Source organism: Gigantopelta aegis, chromosome 1 (genome assembly GCF_016097555.1).
Source record: "Gigantopelta aegis isolate Gae_Host chromosome 1, Gae_host_genome, whole genome shotgun sequence".
Taxonomy (NCBI): domain Eukaryota; kingdom Metazoa; phylum Mollusca; class Gastropoda; order Neomphalida; family Peltospiridae; genus Gigantopelta; species Gigantopelta aegis.
In genome coordinates, this window is record NC_054699.1 from 35,341,098 (window position 1) to 35,360,486 (window position 19,389).

General features: G+C 36.0%; 1 protein-coding gene across 4 annotated transcripts in view; it reads right to left on the reverse strand.

The window, feature by feature from the left end:
- LOC121374276 (GTPase-activating protein skywalker-like) overlaps positions 1 to 19,389 on the reverse strand; it is a 73,230-nt gene that overhangs the window by 11,675 nt on the left and 42,166 nt on the right. For all 4 annotated transcript variants that reach the window (XR_005958221.1, XM_041501318.1, XM_041501325.1 and 1 more), the window contains exons 4-8: positions 16,182 to 16,492; positions 11,503 to 11,604; positions 8,541 to 8,631; positions 3,399 to 3,502; positions 1,650 to 1,865 (exon numbers count right to left, since the gene is read on the reverse strand). Coding sequence is in view for 3 of the 4 variants with exons in the window: in XM_041501318.1 (XP_041357252.1) it covers positions 1,650 to 1,865; positions 3,399 to 3,502; positions 8,541 to 8,631; positions 11,503 to 11,604; positions 16,182 to 16,492 (824 nt within the window). In the remaining variant the exon portion in view is untranslated. The remainder of the gene's footprint in view (positions 1 to 1,649; positions 1,866 to 3,398; positions 3,503 to 8,540; positions 8,632 to 11,502; positions 11,605 to 16,181; positions 16,493 to 19,389) is intronic.

Genomic DNA, 19,389 nt, shown 5'->3' on the forward strand with positions numbered 1-19,389 from the left:
TTCAACTATAGTTTTTTGTAAATAATTTCAGTTTGGTTTGACGTGACAAGAAAATTAAAACTATTTTGAAAATAAGAAAAATATACCATTTTCATGTATAATTTACTGAACAATAAGCTCAGAAATAAATAACTTGTAGTGAAGCGTAGCATGAAAAAAGGTGTTCCCTGTGAGAAAGACTATAGGTATCTGAAGTTTGGTTACACAAATTACACAGTGTTCGACAAATGTTTGACACTCACTAGCCCTCACAGAAGCTTTAACTAGTGCCCTACATACTATAGTCATACAGTTGATAATGTCCACTAGTCTAAGACAAAAGATCTACTAGAATGTAATCGTTCAACACATAATTACTCACTAGCCCTCACAGAAGCTTTAGCTAGTGCCCTACATACTATAGTCATACAGTTGATAATGTCCACTAGTCTAGACAAAAGATTTACTAGAATGTAATCGTTCAACACATAACTGATTAGAAGTTTGCATGGATTTAAAATTGCATTAAAACGAACATGTGCCTCAATATGATGGTTCACATGAAATATTGTACCGTTATAGTGACTATAAGTCTTAATGATGGAAGAAATCTGCTGATCCGCCAATCAAGACTTAATTTACAGAATCTTTTTATGTGTATTTTAAACCCCCATTCAGGGTTTCTGCCAGAGAGTACAAAGAGTTAAATTATGTACCCTAAAATCTTAGAAATTAATGGAAAGAAAAAGAAAGAAATGTTTTATTTAACAATGCACTCAACACATTTTATTTATGGTTATATGGCGTCAGACATACAGTTATAAGGACCACACAAACATTGAGAGAAGAAACTCGCTGTCGCCACTTTGTGGGCCCACTCGTTTAGATTAGTAGCAAGGGATCTTTTATATGCACTATCCCACAAACAGGGTAGTACATACCACAGCCTTTGATATACCAGTTGTGGTGCACTGGCTGGAACGAGAAATAGCCCAATGAGCTCACTGACGGGGATCGATCCCAGACCGACCACGCATTGAGTGAGCGCTTTACCCCGGGCTACATTCCGCCCCTAGAAATTAATGGATACATTTTCATAATTTTCAGCTAAATCACATTAAGAGAGCTGTTAAATTTGTCATAGTACATCAAACTCAGCATCCAATTTCAAAACATTTCTAACTCATAACTACCTAATATGAGGAATATTTTATTAGCCAGCCTAAATTTTGTAGCCATTTTGTATAAAATGAAGTGTATCCGACATTTGATTTGATTATTAGTTTCGCTAACTGTAATTTGGATAGATTTTCTCACCAAATTCATCAAATTTAATGCTAAAAAAAATTGGGTCCGAGAAGTAATGGTTATCGAGACAAGCACTAGTTATTTTTAAGACAGTATATATACTTCCCCGTTTCAACATCACAGACTTTAGCTTCTCTGTTATAACCATATCCAAATGTGTTGCAGGTTTGTAGATTAACTAAACTTAGTGTCCATTTATACATGCTAAAACTAGGGTGTGCGCCTTTAATTCCACTCTAATGCTATAGCTGTAAAATTGCACAGTTTAAAGAACAAACTAGAAAAACTAGGGTGTGTGACTTTAATTCCACTATAATGCGATAACTGTAAACTGCACAGTTTAAATAACGAACTAGACTTACCATTTCATTGCTTAAGATATGTGAGCCAGCACTCTGCTGCAGCATGACTGGTCCGGTAAACGTCCTGGACACTGGCACGCCACACAGAGAGATGGAGGATGCCACGCGGGGGATTTCCTTCGAGGTAAGTATCTGACGACTGTTGATGTACATTTCATGCTTCACTTGCAGCTTGTGGATTTCCTTGCGTGACAACCCTCGGATACCAAAGGCTATCTACAAAGTAAAAACAATAGCTTTTTTTTCCTGCTTCTTTAAGAATATTCTAATATTTGAAATAGCAGCTGATGTCATATTGACTGTGTAATGGAGAATGTATGAGGTTGTGTAAATTTGTGAAAAAACAAGTCACGAGCCCGTAAGGGGCGAGTTAATTATTTTTCATGAATCTACACTTCCAAATGCATTCTTCAACTTAATCCATTATTCATTTAAATAAACAGATAAATTAAAATCTATTTTATCTTTTTTTTCATGAATCTACACTTCCAAGTGCATTCTTCAACTTGATCCATTATCCATTTAAATAAACAGATAAATTAAAATCTATTTTATCTTTTTTAATGAAAATATTGGTTAACATTGCAAAGAATATTTACAAAACTAATAACCCAAGATGGTAGGATCCTTTTGGACCTAACCTGAACTATTCAGTCAGGAAATCCTCAGCAGTGGACAGCTGGAATTAAGCTTGAAGCATGCCTGTTGCAATCTTCACTGTGTTCTGCCAGATTATATTACCTTCACTAGTATCAGGTTTATAAGGCTTAAATTACATGTTTGTTTGATGATGCAGATGTTTGTCTCAGGGGCTAAAGCGCTGTATTTGTTGACAATCAATAAGTTCTGTCAGTTATGGGTTCGAATCCCTAACCTGAACGCATAGTTCAAATTGCTTCGTTTCACAGGTGTTGATTCTGACAAAAAGTCTACACCTAGAACAACAGTGTGATGTCACAGTATGGGTTAAATAAAGTTAATGCCATAAAATGCAAAGACAAAGTCTTAATGCTGGCCAGTTCCAAAACAATTAACTTAGACTTGTCTGTTATTTCTTTTACATTCATCAGGGTATGGAAAACAAAAAAATCAACCGCAAACTGTGTGAACTGGCGAAGCCGTTTTCAAACAAGTTTGCAGATGATTTTTTTTACCATATGAACGTAAAAGAAATAACAGACAATACGTATAATTAAATCTGAATCTAATAATAACACTAAAAGTTCATACTTTATTTTGATTTATTTTTCATACATAAACGACAATGCTAAAAAACCCAACTTTCCCATGTAAAATGACGACATCAGATATATGTTACCTGACAATGTAATTTTTATGCTCATCGATAAATGAACAAACCAATGGGATGATGTTATACTGTAATTAATGTAACGTAAATTTAATTATTTTATTTTGAAGTGTTTAAACCTAAGTAAAAGTATATCTACATGCAGTTATACAAAATATAAAATGAAATGACTTCAAAATAATAATTTTTTAGTAAAATAATACAGTCTACTATTGTACAAAATATTTAACAAAATATGTTAGTTTAATATCAGAAATCTTGCAAGTAAATAATACGGTTTGGATTTATCAAACATACATACATGTATATTATCCCTTAGTGACAGCCAACTCCCCTGAACAGTAATGGAGCTTTTCATTATTGATCAAGGAGAGACATTTTTTGAATCACTATAAAATTGAGATTTTGTGAAAACTAGTTTTCCATCTTGCATTTAATACCTTAAGGAATTTAGTGATGTCCACAGGCATTCTTTCACAGAATCGGCTGATGTTGTTGGATATGTTCACACTGACAGGCTCCTGAGAAGACGTCTTCAGTTTACCTGAAATGATGAACACAGTCTTCACAAATAAATCTACAACACATGCATGACACAACCAAATCATCAGCAAACTGTGTGAATTAAACAAGCATGAGATGGGATACTTTAACACTGAATTACACTGCCCCATTTCAACCAAGCATTAGACAGGATACTTTAACATTAACTACATTACCCCATTTCAAGCAAGCATTAGACAGGATAATTTAACATTAACTACACTGCCCCATTTCAACCAAGCATTAGACAGGATACTTACATTAACTACACTGCCCCACTTCAACCAAGTATTAGACGGGATACTTTAACAATGACCTACACTGTCCCACTTCAACCAAGCATTAGACGGGATACTTTAACAATGACCTACACTGCCCCACTTCAACCAAGCATTAGACAAGATACTTTAACAACGACCTACACTGCCCCACTTCAACCAAGCATTAGACGGGATACTTTAACAACGACCTACACTGCCCCACTTCAACCAAGCATTAGACGGGATACTTTAACAACGACCTACACTGTCCCACTTCAACCAAGCATTAGACGGGATACTTTAACAATGACCTACACTGTCCCACTTCAATCAAGCATTAGACGGGATACTTTAACAAGGATCTACACTGCCCCACTTCAACCAAGCATTAGACGGGATATTTTAACAATGACCTACACTGCCCCACTTCAACCAAGCATTAGACAAGATACTTTAACAACGACCTACACTGCCCCACTTCAACCAAGCATTAGACAAGATACTTTGACAACGACCTACACTGCCCCACTTCAACCAAGCATTAGACGGGATACTTTGACAATGACCTACACTGCCCCACTTCAACCAAGCATTAGACGGGATACTTTGACAATGACCTACACTGCCCTACTTCAACCAAGCATTAGACGGGATACTTTGACAACGACCTACACTGCCCCACTTCAACCAAGCATTAGACGGGATACTTTAACAACGACCTACACTGCCCTACTTCAACCAAGCATTAGACGGGATACTTTAACAATGACCTACACTGCCCCACTTCAACCAAGTATTAGATGGGATACTGGAACATGAACCTATGTTTTTTTTACAAAAAGCTAGCAACCAACACATTTCACTAGCTGCTGCCAAACATTTATCTGCATTATTACTGATTAATTACATCATTTAGATTGAATGCCAAATATTGCAGTCTATGTTACACTCATAGCCTCCTACTTTAAACCGTCTGAACACCTGGGTTGTCTTCTGTTAATGAGCATGTAAACTGCTGTAGTTAACTGACCCCTGTGTTGACTCCTGTAAACATCATGTGGAGTCTAAGTCAGTTTTGCTCACCAACCCATGCCACATGAAGCTAACTCATAATCCAGGCTATTTAAAGTAGACACATATTGCACAATGACTTCACCTTGAAAATGACCTTGTGATGTTACTTCACTTTTCATTTATGATTCATTTATTCAGAAGATTATTACACGTGTTTCAGTGGAGATGAAACTATAAATCAACAGCAACGTGCATGTACTGCACACTGCCCAGCTTTAACACTCATTCTGTCAGTGGTCAGTGCCCAGTGGTAAAGCGCACGCTTGATGCGTGGTCGGTTTGGGATCGATCCCCGTCGGTGGGCCCATTGGGCTATTTCTTGCTCCAGCCAATGCACGACGACTGGTACATCAAAGGCTGTGGAATGTGCTATCCTGCCTATGGGATGGTGCATACAAAACATCCCTTGCTGCTAATCGACAAGAGTAGCCCATGAAGTGGCGACAGCAGGTTTCCTCTCTCAATATCTGTGTGGTCCTTAACCATATGTCCGACGCCATATAACCGTAAATAAAATGTGTTGAGTGTGTTGTTAAATAAAACATTTCCTTCCTTTCTTCCTTCTTCATTCATTCTGTTCTAATGGCTCCAGTGGTACATGGAGGCGGTGGATTCACATCCCAGTACCGGATCCCATGGAGGCTGTGGATTCACATCCCAGTACGGGATCCCATCCAGAGCGAAGTTTAAATGACTGAATAATCAGGCTTTCTACCAGATAATAATTTGAGGGTACATAATTAAAAAAACCCAGATCATAAGTACCCCTACTAAGTAGTTATGAGTCTGAAATAATCTGAAATTCAATGTTACATTTGATATACTTTGATACATTTTAAACAGCCGTTCTCTTACTATAATCATTTTTAAAATTATCAAAATATATCCATTAATTTCCACAATTTTAGGGTACATAATTTTAACCTTAGTACCCTTTGGCAGAAACCCCGATAGGGAAGTATACGGCCCCTTCACTGACGTCTCTCTCAATAATCCCTAACAACTATCCATCATCTACTGGCCTCGACAGTCTGCCAGATGGCTGAGGTGTGTGCCCAAGACAGCATGCTTGAATCTTATTGCAAAAAAAACCCTACTAGAAATGAAATAGCATGTGGGACTTGTCAGGTGTGAATTATATGTATATGAATTACAAACTCTCTGCTGTTATATGATTCAACTGATAATACCACTAAAACACTAAGGCCCATATTTATATATATAAACGTGTTTTAACGGTAAAACAGTTTTAAATCGATAAAACAATATTTGAACAAAAATTAATACATGTGTAGTTACAAACCTGTTTTATTTCTAAATCACTGATACTACACCTTTTTACATCCATATTTGAAAAAGTGTTTTAATACTAAAACATGTTTTTTAGTTTAAAACAATGAAGGGTTACGTCTAACCTAGTCTTTTTTTGGATTCAGTTGCATCAGCATTTTTGTCCTATTGGACAAATCACAACTATTTACTTATCCTACACCCAAAATCACTTGTCCGAAGTAAGCGAACATGTATGTGTTAACATAAAGTCCTGAAGAAACGTTTTTTATAACTGATGGATTTATCAATGTATTCATGTACATGCAAGAAGTTTAGTGTAAAGCTGAAGTTTGTTTTGTTTAACGACATTGCTAGAGCACATTGATTTATTAATCATCGGCTACTGGGTGTCAAACATTTGGTAATTTTGACATATAATCTCAGAGGAATCCCACTACATTTTTCCATTAGCAGCAAGGGATCTTTTATATGCACCATCCCAGAGACAGGATAGCACATACCACAGCCTTTGATATGTCGGTAATGGTGCATAACCTGGAACGTAAAACAGCCTAATGGGGCCCATTGATGGGGATTGATCCCAGACCGACCATGCATTGAGTGAATGCTTTACCACTGGACTACATCCCACCCCAAGTTCTACTCAAGGCTGTGATCCTCACCTGACATCTTGGTGTATAAGATTAGAATAGTTTAGTGTACTACAGTTCTACTCAAGGTTGTGATCCTCACCTGACATCTTGGTGCATAAGATTAGAATAGTTTAGTGTACTACAGTTCTACTCAAGGTTGTGATCCTCACCTGACATCTTGGTGTATAAGATTAGAATAGTTTAGTGTACTACAGTTCTACTCAAGGTTGTGATCCTCACCTGACATCTTGGTGTATAAGATTAGAATAGTTTAGTGTACTACAGTTCTACTCAAGTTTGTGATCCTCACCTGACATCTTGGTGCATAAGATTAGAATAGTTTAGTGTACTACAGTTCTACTCAAGGTTGTGATCCTCACCTGACATCTTGGTGCATAAGATTAGAATAGTTTAGTGTACTACAGTTCTACTCAAGGTTGTGATCCTCACCTGACATCTTGGTGTATAAGATTAGAATAGTTTAGTGTACTACAGTTCTACTCAAGGTTGTGATCCTCACCTGACATCTTGGTGTATAAGATTAGAATAGTTTAGTGTACTACAGTTCTACTCAAGGTTGTGATCCTCACCTGACATCTTGGTGTATAAGATTAGAATAGTTTAGTGTACTACAGTTCTACTCAAGGTTGTGATCCTCACCTGACATCTTGGTGTATAAGATTAGAATAGTTTAGTGTACTACAGTTCTACTCAAGGTTGTGATCCTCACCTGACATCTTGGTGTATAAGATTAGAATAGTTTAGTGTACTACAGTTCTACTCAAGGTTGTGATCCTCACCTGACATCTTGGTGTATAAGATTAGAATTGTTTAGTGTACTACAGTTCTACTCAAGGCTGTGATCCTCACCTGACATCTTGGTGTATAAGATTAGAATTGTTTAGTGTACTACAGTTCTACTCAAGGTTGTGATCCTCACCTGACATCTTGGTGTATAAGATTAGAATAGTTTAGTGTACTACAGTTCTACTCAAGGTTGTGATCCTCACCTGACATCTTGGTGCATAAGATTAGAATAGTTTAGTGTACTACAGTTCTACTCAAGGTTGTGATCCTCACCTGACATCTTGGTGTATAAGATTAGAATAGTTTAGTGTACTACAGTTCTACTCAAGGTTGTGATCCTCACCTGACATCTTGGTGTATAAGATTAGAATAGTTTAGTGTACTACAGTTCTACTCAAGGCTGTGATCCTCACCTGACATCTTGGTGTATAAGATTAGAATAGTTTAGTGTACTACAGTTCTACTCAAGGTTGTGATCCTCACCTGACATCTTGGTGTATAAGATTAGAATAGTTCAGTGTACTACAGTTCTACTCAAGGTTGTGATCCTCACCTGACATCTTGGTGTATAAGATTAGAATAGTTCAGTGTACTACAGTTCTACTCAAGGTTGTGATCCTCACCTGACATCTTGGTGTATAAGATTAGAATAGTTCAGTGTACTACAGTTCTACTCAAGGTTGTGATCCTCACCTGACATCTTGGTGTATAAGATTAGAATAGTTCAGTGTACTACAGTTCTACTCAAGTTTGTGATCCTCACCTGACATCTTGGTGTATAAGATTAGAATAGTTTAGTGTACTACAGTTCTACTCAAGTTTGTGATCCTCACCTGACATCTTGGTGTATAAGATTAGAATAGTTCAGTGTACTACAGTTCTACTCAAGGCTGTGATCCTCACCTGACATCTTGGTGTATAAGATTAGAATAGTTTAGTGTACTACAGTTCTACTCAAGGTTGTGATCCTCACCTGACATCTTGGTGTATAAGATTAGAATTGCAAGAACCGCTCTGTACAACACCTTGACTCCCTCCACGAGAAAACAGTCAGTGAGTTTTACCTGGAGGAAAATAGGACAAGAATTAATTACAAACATAAGCACATAACTTGTATCAATTCATTACTGTGCACTTCAACTCAATGTATATCTATTGCTACTTTGTATTATTAAGCATTATTGTTCAAAGACCCCCAAAAAAGAGATGTATTCAAAATAAACTGTGATCTTGTTTGTGTTTTTTTAATCGATAAGTATGTTTAATATTTAATTACAAGGATTATGTGATATTTCTTTTACATGTACATATGTAGGTTCATCTGTGAATGAAAAAAAAGAAAGAAAAAAGCATGACAAACGTTTGTATGAATAGTTTCAGTTTGTGCAGGTTTGTTTTTTTCTTCAATCCCAGATGAATTCAAAAGAAACAAACATTCTGGGAGTACTACTACTTTAAAGCACTACATATGCCCTTCCGGGGCCAACACATTTTCTTATCTCCTAAATTCAAAGGCCTCTTTGGTATTCATAACTCTGTGAAAAATGGGTAAATCACCATGAAAATTAAACTTCATCTGTAAGAGTGCACAATAAAGCTATACACGTTTCAGCTCAATATCTTGTGGCATTGTAAAAAACACCATCCAGAAAACTATATGTACAATGGACAGACAGACGGACAGACAATCTGTAACAATATTAAGTTCCCAGAGTTCAACTTGGAAGATTACTGACTTCATGAAACCAACGATGGCTGGCTACTTGAGATTATTGCAGTGTATACTGTATGTGATGTCTTTAAAAAGTATGTGATGTCTTTAAACAGTATGTGATCTCTAAACAGTATGTGATGTCTTTAAACAGTATGTGATGTCTTTAAACAGTATGTGATGTTTTTAAACAGTATGTGATGTCTTTAAACAGTATGTGATCTCTTAAACAGTATGTGATGTCTTTAAACAGTATGTGATCTCTAAACAGTATGTGATGTCTTTAAACAGTATGTGATGTTTTTAAACAGTATGTGATGTCTTTAAACAGTATGTGATCTCTAAACAGTATGTGATGTCTTTAAACAGTATGTGATCTCTAAACAGTATGTGATGTCTTTAAACAGTATGTGATGTTTTTAAAGTGTTTATGATGTTTATAATGAATGTGGTCAACATGCATGTAATCTGGCCATAAACAATGTCCAAAGTTAAAGTTTGTTTTGTTTAGTGACACCACTAGAGCACATTGATTTATTAATGATCAGCTATTGGATGTCAAATATTTGGTACATGTAGTCTTAGAGGAAACCCGCTATATTTTTCCATTAGTAGCAAGGAATCTATTATATGCACCATCCCACAGACAGGATAGCACATACCACAGCCTTTGGTATACCAGTCCTGGTGCACTGGCTAGAGCAAGAAATACAATGGGGAAAAGGCCACTGCAGTATGCAACAATAAAGCATCTTCGGAATGGAAAAACTCCTTCATGTGTACTGGTATTTAAAACCCTAACAATACAAAGAAAGAAAAACACCCAAAGCACTATTGATTTATAAATAGTAACCAACCTCCTCCAACAGAGAGATGTGATGTTAAACTAGCTGTGTTCAAGATAATCTGGGCATAAACAAAGTTCAAAATCAACACTAACAGCATGAATGTGCTCAAACTTTGCCTAGCTTTAAACTTGTAAGAAAAAACCCCCAATACTTGTGGTAGATAAAAAAGGCCACACTATAGGGTTTATAAATAGTATGAAAAGTGCACTGACTGTGCGACGTGGTGTGTTTAAAGAGGTCCTGCTGATTGGAAGTGGACATGGTCAGCCTAAGAAGAACACAAACACTGGTCAACTGGGACTGTGCCCAGTGTGAAGTGCAGTGTAAACACAGACACCAGCCCAGAGTTAAGACTATTACTGACCACCAGCTGTTTGTAAAAACAGCTCACAAACAGCCCCTGTGGAGAACAAAGGTCACCAAGATATATTTATATAAATTTATACGGTTATAGAACAAAGGTCACAAAGATATATTTATATAAATTTATATTGTTATAGAACAAAAGTCACCAAGATATATTTATATAAATTTATACGGTTGTAGAACAAAGGTCACAAAGATATATTTATATAAATTTATACGGTTATAGAACAAAGGTCACAAAGATATATTTATATAAATTTATATTGTTATAGAACAAAAGTCACCAAGATATATTTATATACATTTATACGGTTATAGAACAAAGGTCACAAAGATATATTTATATAAATTTATATTGTTATAGAACAAAGGTCACCAAGATATCTTTACATAAATTTATATTGTTATAGAACAAAGGTCACCAAGATATCTTTATATAAATTTATATTATTATGTTTTCCTATTGTGTGATAATGCTGTCAAAAAACCAACCAAACAATCTGTCTGTGTTTGACTATGTTTTTGATTGCATGTTTGTGTTAGGGTTTAAACTGAATGACAAATATTAACAGCAATTCGGTGAATTTGATGAGAAAATCTGTAGCAAATTCAAGTAATATTTAACAAAACAGAATTATTTAAATAAAAAATAGCTACACATACATTTATATAAACATGTACAAACGACACACAGTTTTCGAATTATGGCGGTCTCTAGCTCAGTCACTAGAGCCCTCTGATTGTTTGTTTCCCCGACCCAACGAGTGCATCATGACTGGTAATGGTATACCCAAAGAAGTGCTATGTGGGAAAGTACATATAAAAGATATCTTGCTACTACTGGAAAAATGTAGCTGGTTTTCCCTAAGACTACGAGTCACAAATGACTAAATATAGCGTTTTGGCGAATTAGTAGATATATTCATCAAATTCAATTTTAAACTGTGTGTGTGTGTGTGTTTGCGATAGATCTGTGTGTGTTTTGAGTGGGTTTTTAATGTTTAACTTACTAGAAAAGAGAATGGCAGATCTCTGTAAATCCACCAGATCCAGTTGTCAAAGATATTTTCCACATTCTTGCTGTGCCTCACCAGATGAACGTATGCAGATTTCTAAAATATAAAAAAATACACCAATAAATTAGTTCAGTAAATAAGACTGTCAAAATGGGCTTAAACTCTTCACAAGACATTGATCATTTTAACACACAAAAACAATGGGATTAAAGCTGAATAATTTTACATATAATTAAATTGATATTTAAATTTCTTTTGTTGTCTAGTACATAATATTATATATATTGTATGTAATGTGTATCAAGATAGATAGATTTCTCAAAATAAATATACGTCCACGTATTTACAAGTCCTTCAAACAACATCACAGAGTTTAGTCTAATACATGGAAGAAAAGTTTACATCAATATACATAATCATTTGTGTAGAAAGAAAAGTTTACATCAATATACATAATCATTTGTGTAGAAAGAAAAGTTGATGGGATGTAGCCCAGTGGTAAACCACTCATGCGGTCGGCCTGAGATGATCCCAGTTTGTGGGCCCATTTGGCTATTTCTTGTTTCAGCCAGTGCACCACAACTGGCATATCAAAGGCCGTGCTATGTGCTATCCTGTCTAATATGGTGCATATAACAGATATCTATATCACAGCACTGGTTGGAATAAGAAATGGCTCAATGGGCCTATAAGACAGGATCGATCCTAGACTGACTGCGCATTAGACAAGCGCTTTACCACTGGGCTACACCCCCCCACCCACCCAATTAAAAAACCCCTAAAAACCTCATGATACAGGTTGAAGGCCCTGGTATATGGAAGTTCTCTGGCTGGTCTGTAGACATGTTTGTTAACATGATTGGATAGAGCAACCGGTACCAAGAAACCAATTTAATAGGAAAGTTATATGTAACAACAAACCCAACACATTTAAAAGTGACTTCTCAACAACAAAATGTGGCTGCTCAAAAGAGGCGACGCTGTGTTACAGTATATGTTTTTATTAGTAATACATATAGTATTACACATACTGTATTAGTAATACATATAGTATTACACATACTGTATTACTAATACATATTGTATTAGTAATACATATAGTATTACACACATTGTATTAGTAATACATATAGTATTACACATATTGTATTAGTAATACATATAGTATTACACATATTGTATTAGTAATACATATAGTATTACACACATTGTATTACTAATACATATAGTATTACACATATTGTATTAGTAATATATATAGTATTACACGTATTGTATTACTAATACATATTGTATTAGTAATACATATAGTATTACACGTATTGTATTAGTAATACATATTGTATTACACGTATTGTATTAGTAATACATATAGTATTACACGTATTGTATTAGTAATACATATTGTATTACACGTATTGTATTAGTAATACATATAGTATTACACGTATTGTATTAGTAATACATATAGTATTACACGTATTGTATTAGTAATACATATAGTATTACACGTATTGTATTAGTAATACATATAGTATTACACGTATTGTATTAGTAATACACATAGTATTACACATATTGTATTAGTAATACATATAGTATTACACGTATTGTATTACTAATACACACTGTATTAGTAATACATATAGTATTACACATATTGTATTAGTAATACATATAGTATTACACCTAAAGTATTAGTAATACATATAGTATTACAGTGTATTAGTAATACATATAGTATTACACGTATTGTATTAGTAATACATATAGTATTGTATTAGTAATACATATAGTATTACACGTATTGTATTAGTAATACACACTGTATTAGTAATACATATAGTATTACACATATTGTATTACTACTATTAGTAATACATATAGTATTACACCTAAAGTATTAGTAATACATATAGTATTACACAGTGTATTAGTAATACATATAGTATTACACGTATTGTATTAGTAATACATATAGTATTACACGTATTGTATTAGTAATACATATAGTATTACACGTATTGTATTAGTAATACATATAGTATTACACCTATAGTATTAGTAATACATATACAGGTTATACATGTATGTTGCCTTGGGATAAACTGTCATGGCTAATGCCAGAACTATATCATCATCAAAATATGTGACCAATATTACTTTCTGACATGCAGAATAAAGTCAGTTGACAGATATTGTCTGACAAGCTAATTAATGTTCCTGCCCCGAGGCCTACATGTACTATATACATGTACTTTGCAGGTGTACATGTATGTATACATGTATAAACAGGTAATACAGGTAGACTGTTTACCTGGAGGGTCGTTGCCCTCTTTGATCATAAGGATATGAAGAACAAAGAAAGATTCCTGTCTGCAAATTGCTAAATAGTCTTGTGAAGAAACTGCACATTACATGTAAGCAACACAAAGTAAAAGAAAGGAATATCTGTTCAGTGTGCGATTTTGAGTAGATTCCGGGAGCCCGAGGCTCACAAAAATCACATAGGACTCTCTAGCTTGGCTAGCATACGAGCCTGCATGGCTCGTAAAAATTATCTGTACAAAGTACATTGATTCTTCAAAATGACAGTCAATATATGTCTCAAATTCTGGGAAACCAGTCTTGAATAGCAATCTTTTCCATGGTTTCATGCAAAACTTTTAGTGTATCTTCTCTTCTACTGGAGACACACGGCGAGGCTCGCTGGGTTGGTGGCAGACTCTAAAGATTTGCAAACAGGAAGTCCTTATGACACTTAAAAGTTTTTAAACCAAAATCGCACACTGTCCGTTTAATGATGTCTCTGTAAATCGCACACTGTCCGTTTAATGATGTCTCTGTAAATCGCACACTGTCCGTTTAATGATGTCTCTGTAAATCGCACACTGTCCGTTTAATGATGTCTCTGTAAATCCAGGGGGCAAGATGTAGTCCAGTGGTAAAGCACTCGCCTTTTGCGTGGGCTGATGCGTGGGCTGATGCGTGGCCTGATGCATGGCCTGATGCGTGGTCAGTCTAGGCTCGATCTGTGACATTGGGCCAATTGGGCTATTTCTCATTCCAGCCAGTGCACTACGACTGGCATATCAAGGGCCGTGGTATGTGTAATCCTGTCTGTGGGGGGATGGTGCTTATAAAAGATCCCTTGCTGTTACTGAAAAAATGTAGCAGGTTTCTTCTCTAAGACTATATGTCAGAATTACCAAATATTTGACATCCAATAGCTGATGATTAGTAAATTTGTGCTCTAGTGGTGTCATTAAACAAAACAAACTTTTACTGTGCATCCACTCAACTGACAAAAAAATATCACAACAGGTCACATGGTGCTAAGATTGCTTAGTGTAACAGATCCCTGGTCAATAATGGTAATGTGAGGCAACAACAAGATATTGTTGCAATAATTGGAACTGTTCATAAATAATTGTCTTATACTCTATGTGTTTTGCCATTCCAAGACTGAAGAAGTGAAAAAATAACTGAAATGTTTAACATACATGTAGCTGCATTTGTGTTTTGCAGGAGTAAAAATGTTACATAATGGTGTAGTGTGATTGGTGTTTTAATGGAGAACAGTTATTAGTACTCTACCAGTCTAACTGGAGGGGACTATACAGGCATCGAAATAAGTCGAGAACGGTCGTTCAGGTTACCAGAAGGTTACCACATGTAAGAAAAGTCGAGAACGGTGTTTCGTTCTCAACAAACATTTCAACGAGGAACGGTAGTAATCCAGGATTTCCACATTTCATTTTCTCGTAAGGAATTGCATCGATGTTCGTGCTCACTTATGCAATTGCAAGCAATTATAGTCATTCCGCATTTAAGCAGCGTCAACTACATGCATTTACTTCTGCGTTTCGTTTTCTTGTACGAAATTGCATCGATGTTCGTGCGCACTTGTGTAATTGCAAGCAATTTCGGCAATCCGCTTTTAAGCAGCACCCACTAGATAAAGTTACTTCCGCATTTCATTTCTCGTACTGATGTTCGCGCGCCTCGATACAATATCAGAACTTCCATGTTAAAAGTAGTAGTAGCAGGAATTTAATTCTAACTTTCATATAGTTGTGGTAACCTATAGGTTACCAGGCTATATTCTGTGGTAACCTGTAAATGGGTTACCAGACACAATGCTTATTTCGATGCCTGCTATAGGTTTCGTCTCCGTCCTTCTGTCTGTCTGTCCAGATATTGAGATGAAATTTTATGAATAATTTTCATCATGTTCTGTTTCAGATCAAAACTGATCAATCATCACATCGGTAGAGCCAAACCGATCAATTTTTTTTATTACAATCGATCACTGGAACATCACTAATTGCTCGATATGGTTAAATATCACAAAAATACCAGATACTGCGACTTTAAGTACGACAACTTACTGCAAATATCTTGGTAACATATTGTGACTTTAAATATGACAACTTACTGCAAATTTCTTAGCGAGATATTGTGGCTTTAAATATGACAATTTACTGCAAATTTCTTACAAAGATATTGTGGCTTTAAATATGGCAACTTACTGCAAATTTCTTAGCAAGATATTACAACTTTGAATATGACAACTTACTGCAAATTTCTTGACGAGATATTACGACTCTGAATATGACAACTTACTACAAATGTCTATGTGAGATAGTGCAGCTTTAAATCTGACAACTTACTGCAAATTTCTTGGTGAGATCTCGAAGGACATACTTGGATGCCTCGAGTGAGACCTTCGTCTGAGAAATGTACATGAGTTCCTTGCTGTGCAGCAGCGCGTACAGACAGTTGAAGGTTTCCGACGGCCCCATGTAGTGCAGGAAGAGACTGGAGATAGCGAACGTGGCCGGGCTGTAGGTGATGTCGGGGTTGGTGTGGTTGATGACTGCGATGATTCGGCCGATGAGGTGCACGCCGCGGTCAGACAGGTAGTACGGCGTCAGGTGAGTCTGATCGAGGAAGCCTGGCAGTGGAATATTCTCACTCATATCTGCAATAAAACAGAGGAGGAATGATGGAAACTTCTCAAATAAAGTAACAGTCTGTTTTGTTTAACAACACCACTAGAGCACATTGATTTATTAATCATTGGCTAATCAATTTTAAAAAGCACAATGAAAGAGAAAAAGATGTTTTCAGCACACACCCACCCATCCACACACACATCATTCTGTTCCAAGTCAAATCACTGCCTATGCCAGACAACGGACTTGGGATAGACATGCCAGAACCTCTTCTGGGTTATGGGCATATTAATAGAGTTCAGCATGTGTTATTTTCCACCATCATGACTGCAACAACAACATTGTCAGTATACACTGTATGTGTACATTTTGTCTTTATGACTACATGCAAATTATTCAGAAAACATGTATTCCATACATGTACATGTAATGTATACAGAGGTGCTTAACCTTCTGAGTACTGCAGGCGAGATATCTCGCCCAACTCAGTCAATATACTGTACACTGTATACAGTGCATTCCCCAATTCATATTTCCCGCCGTTTTGCACATGACACTCACCGGAAACGGAAATATAATTAAAGAAAAAAGATTTTTTTTTCAAAATGGTGGCTTTTGTTTAGATTTTTTCAACTGAGAATACCTTGAAATTTTGAGTTCAAAAAGTGGTTTTCGGCAAGTATTTTCGCTTGACAACAATGGCGGCACGTCGCGGTCATTTTCAGGGATCGATAGCTGATTGTAACGGCTAATTTGATAATAAATTTGATAGTTTTACCAACAACGAAAATTACCAAATATTGCAATATGAATCGTAGTTCGGGTTTAAAAAACAATTCTGGTCAGAAAACCACTGTTATCGGGAATAATGGACATAAATACTGGACAGCTGGCCACAAATGCCCGTAAGTAAATGCAACTTTTTCGATTTTTTGCCTAATTTTAATCACCATTAGCCGATCTAAAATAATAAAAATTACAAAAAAAAGACACGTAAATAATACTTACCGATTCATATATGAACTTTATTTCATGTATTTATAAAACATTTAAGTGAATATATGCGAGTAAAAATTATAAACTTGTACCCACTCAACATGGTTTTTGTTAAAAATTAATCCAGTAGTCTAAAGGTTAATATAGTGTGTGCTTGTGACTCTCGCTGACCAACATGACAAGTAAATATATAGGTGGGTGTGATATATATATGTTATATATGACTTGTCAGCGTAATACCATGTAGCTGTTAACAACAATCACATTCTACACACACAGTTGTCTCTAGTAAACCAGGCCACACACAGGTGTAACACTTCAACAATGGCTAAGTCTGGTTTGGTAGTGGTTAAACCGTCAATGTACATAGCAGTACACTACATAATACTTCAGTGGATCAAGGGGCGGGATGTAGCCCAGTGGTAAAGCACTCGCTTGATGCGCGGTCAGTCTGGGATCGATCCCAATCAGAGGGCCTCTTGGGCTATTTCTCGTTCCAGCCAGTGTGGTACATGTATGTGCTAGTCTGTCTGTGGGATGGTGCATATACATTGTGAAAGATACCTTGTTACTAATGGAAAGATGTAGCGGAATTCCTCTCTAAGACTATATATCAAAATTACCAAATGCCTGACATCCAATAGCTGCTTATTAATAAATCAATGTGCTCTAGTGGTGTCGTTAAACAAAACAACCTTAAACTCTAGTAAATGAGGCCACACATGTGTAACACTCCAACAATGGCTAAGTCTGGTAGTGGTTAAACCGTCAATGTACATGTAGGTGTACCAGTACACTAAAAAGCACCTTGGTGGATCAAACTGATTCAAAGTTTGATGTGCATCCAATTTTAAACACTGTATTAAAATAGGGCTACACTTGCCGTTGGTGAGATACATGTATGTAATGTTCAGAACTGGTTGTCATGGTGAGGGATTGTAGTAATTATATTTATTACTCACCTGGTGAATGTCTGGGTGTGTCATACAAATTACATACACACCACCAGGTGCATATTAGTGGCTAAATGATGTCATTGTGTTGAGCTACGTTGTCTTCCCTCTTAGCTGTGCACATTCCCATGTCTTGTTATGTCGGAAGTAATTGTAAGATTTTACATTACTTGAAGGTAGGTAATAAATAAAATACCACACTCGTTTTTGCTAAATATAATTTTTATGAAACTTGTGAACTTCCCATGGTGCATTGTATTTGACTTAACTTTCATTCAGTCAGATGCAAAGATGACAATTAAGTTAAATTGTTCTCTAAAAATTATATATCTAGTGAAAACAGGTTTAGTATTGCATATACATGTATGAATGTTGTGTAACACTGAAACTCTGTAAGTAGTTACTATTCTCGTCTGTAAGATTTCAATATGGACTCCCACTCATAGTGGGTTTTAATGGGTTCCCACCCACTGAGTTTTAATGGGCTCTCACCCACTGTGAGTTTGATTGGGTTCCCACTCAGTGAGTTAATGGGCTCCCACTCACAGTGAGTTTTAATAGGCTCCCACCCACTGGGTTTTAATGGGCTCCTACCCACTGGGTTTTAATGTGTTCCCACCCACTGAGTTTTAATGGGCTCTCACCCACTGTGAGTTTTATTGGGCTCCCACTCAGTGAGTTAATGGGCTTCCACTCAGTGAGTTTTAATGGGCTCCCACTCACAGTGAGTTTTAATGGGCTCCTGATTTATAATTGAATAATAATTATAATAATAATAAGGCTGCTACACCAATTTATGATAATAACAATAATAATACGGCCACTACACTGAACAACAACAACAATAATAATAAATTCTTTAGCTAATCTCCTCTGAAGCCCTCTAACATAACACCAATAAGCCTAATAACCAATTTTAAGCACACCCTCACCCCTCCCTCTCTGTCTCTGAGTATAAAAAAGTTAACCAAAGT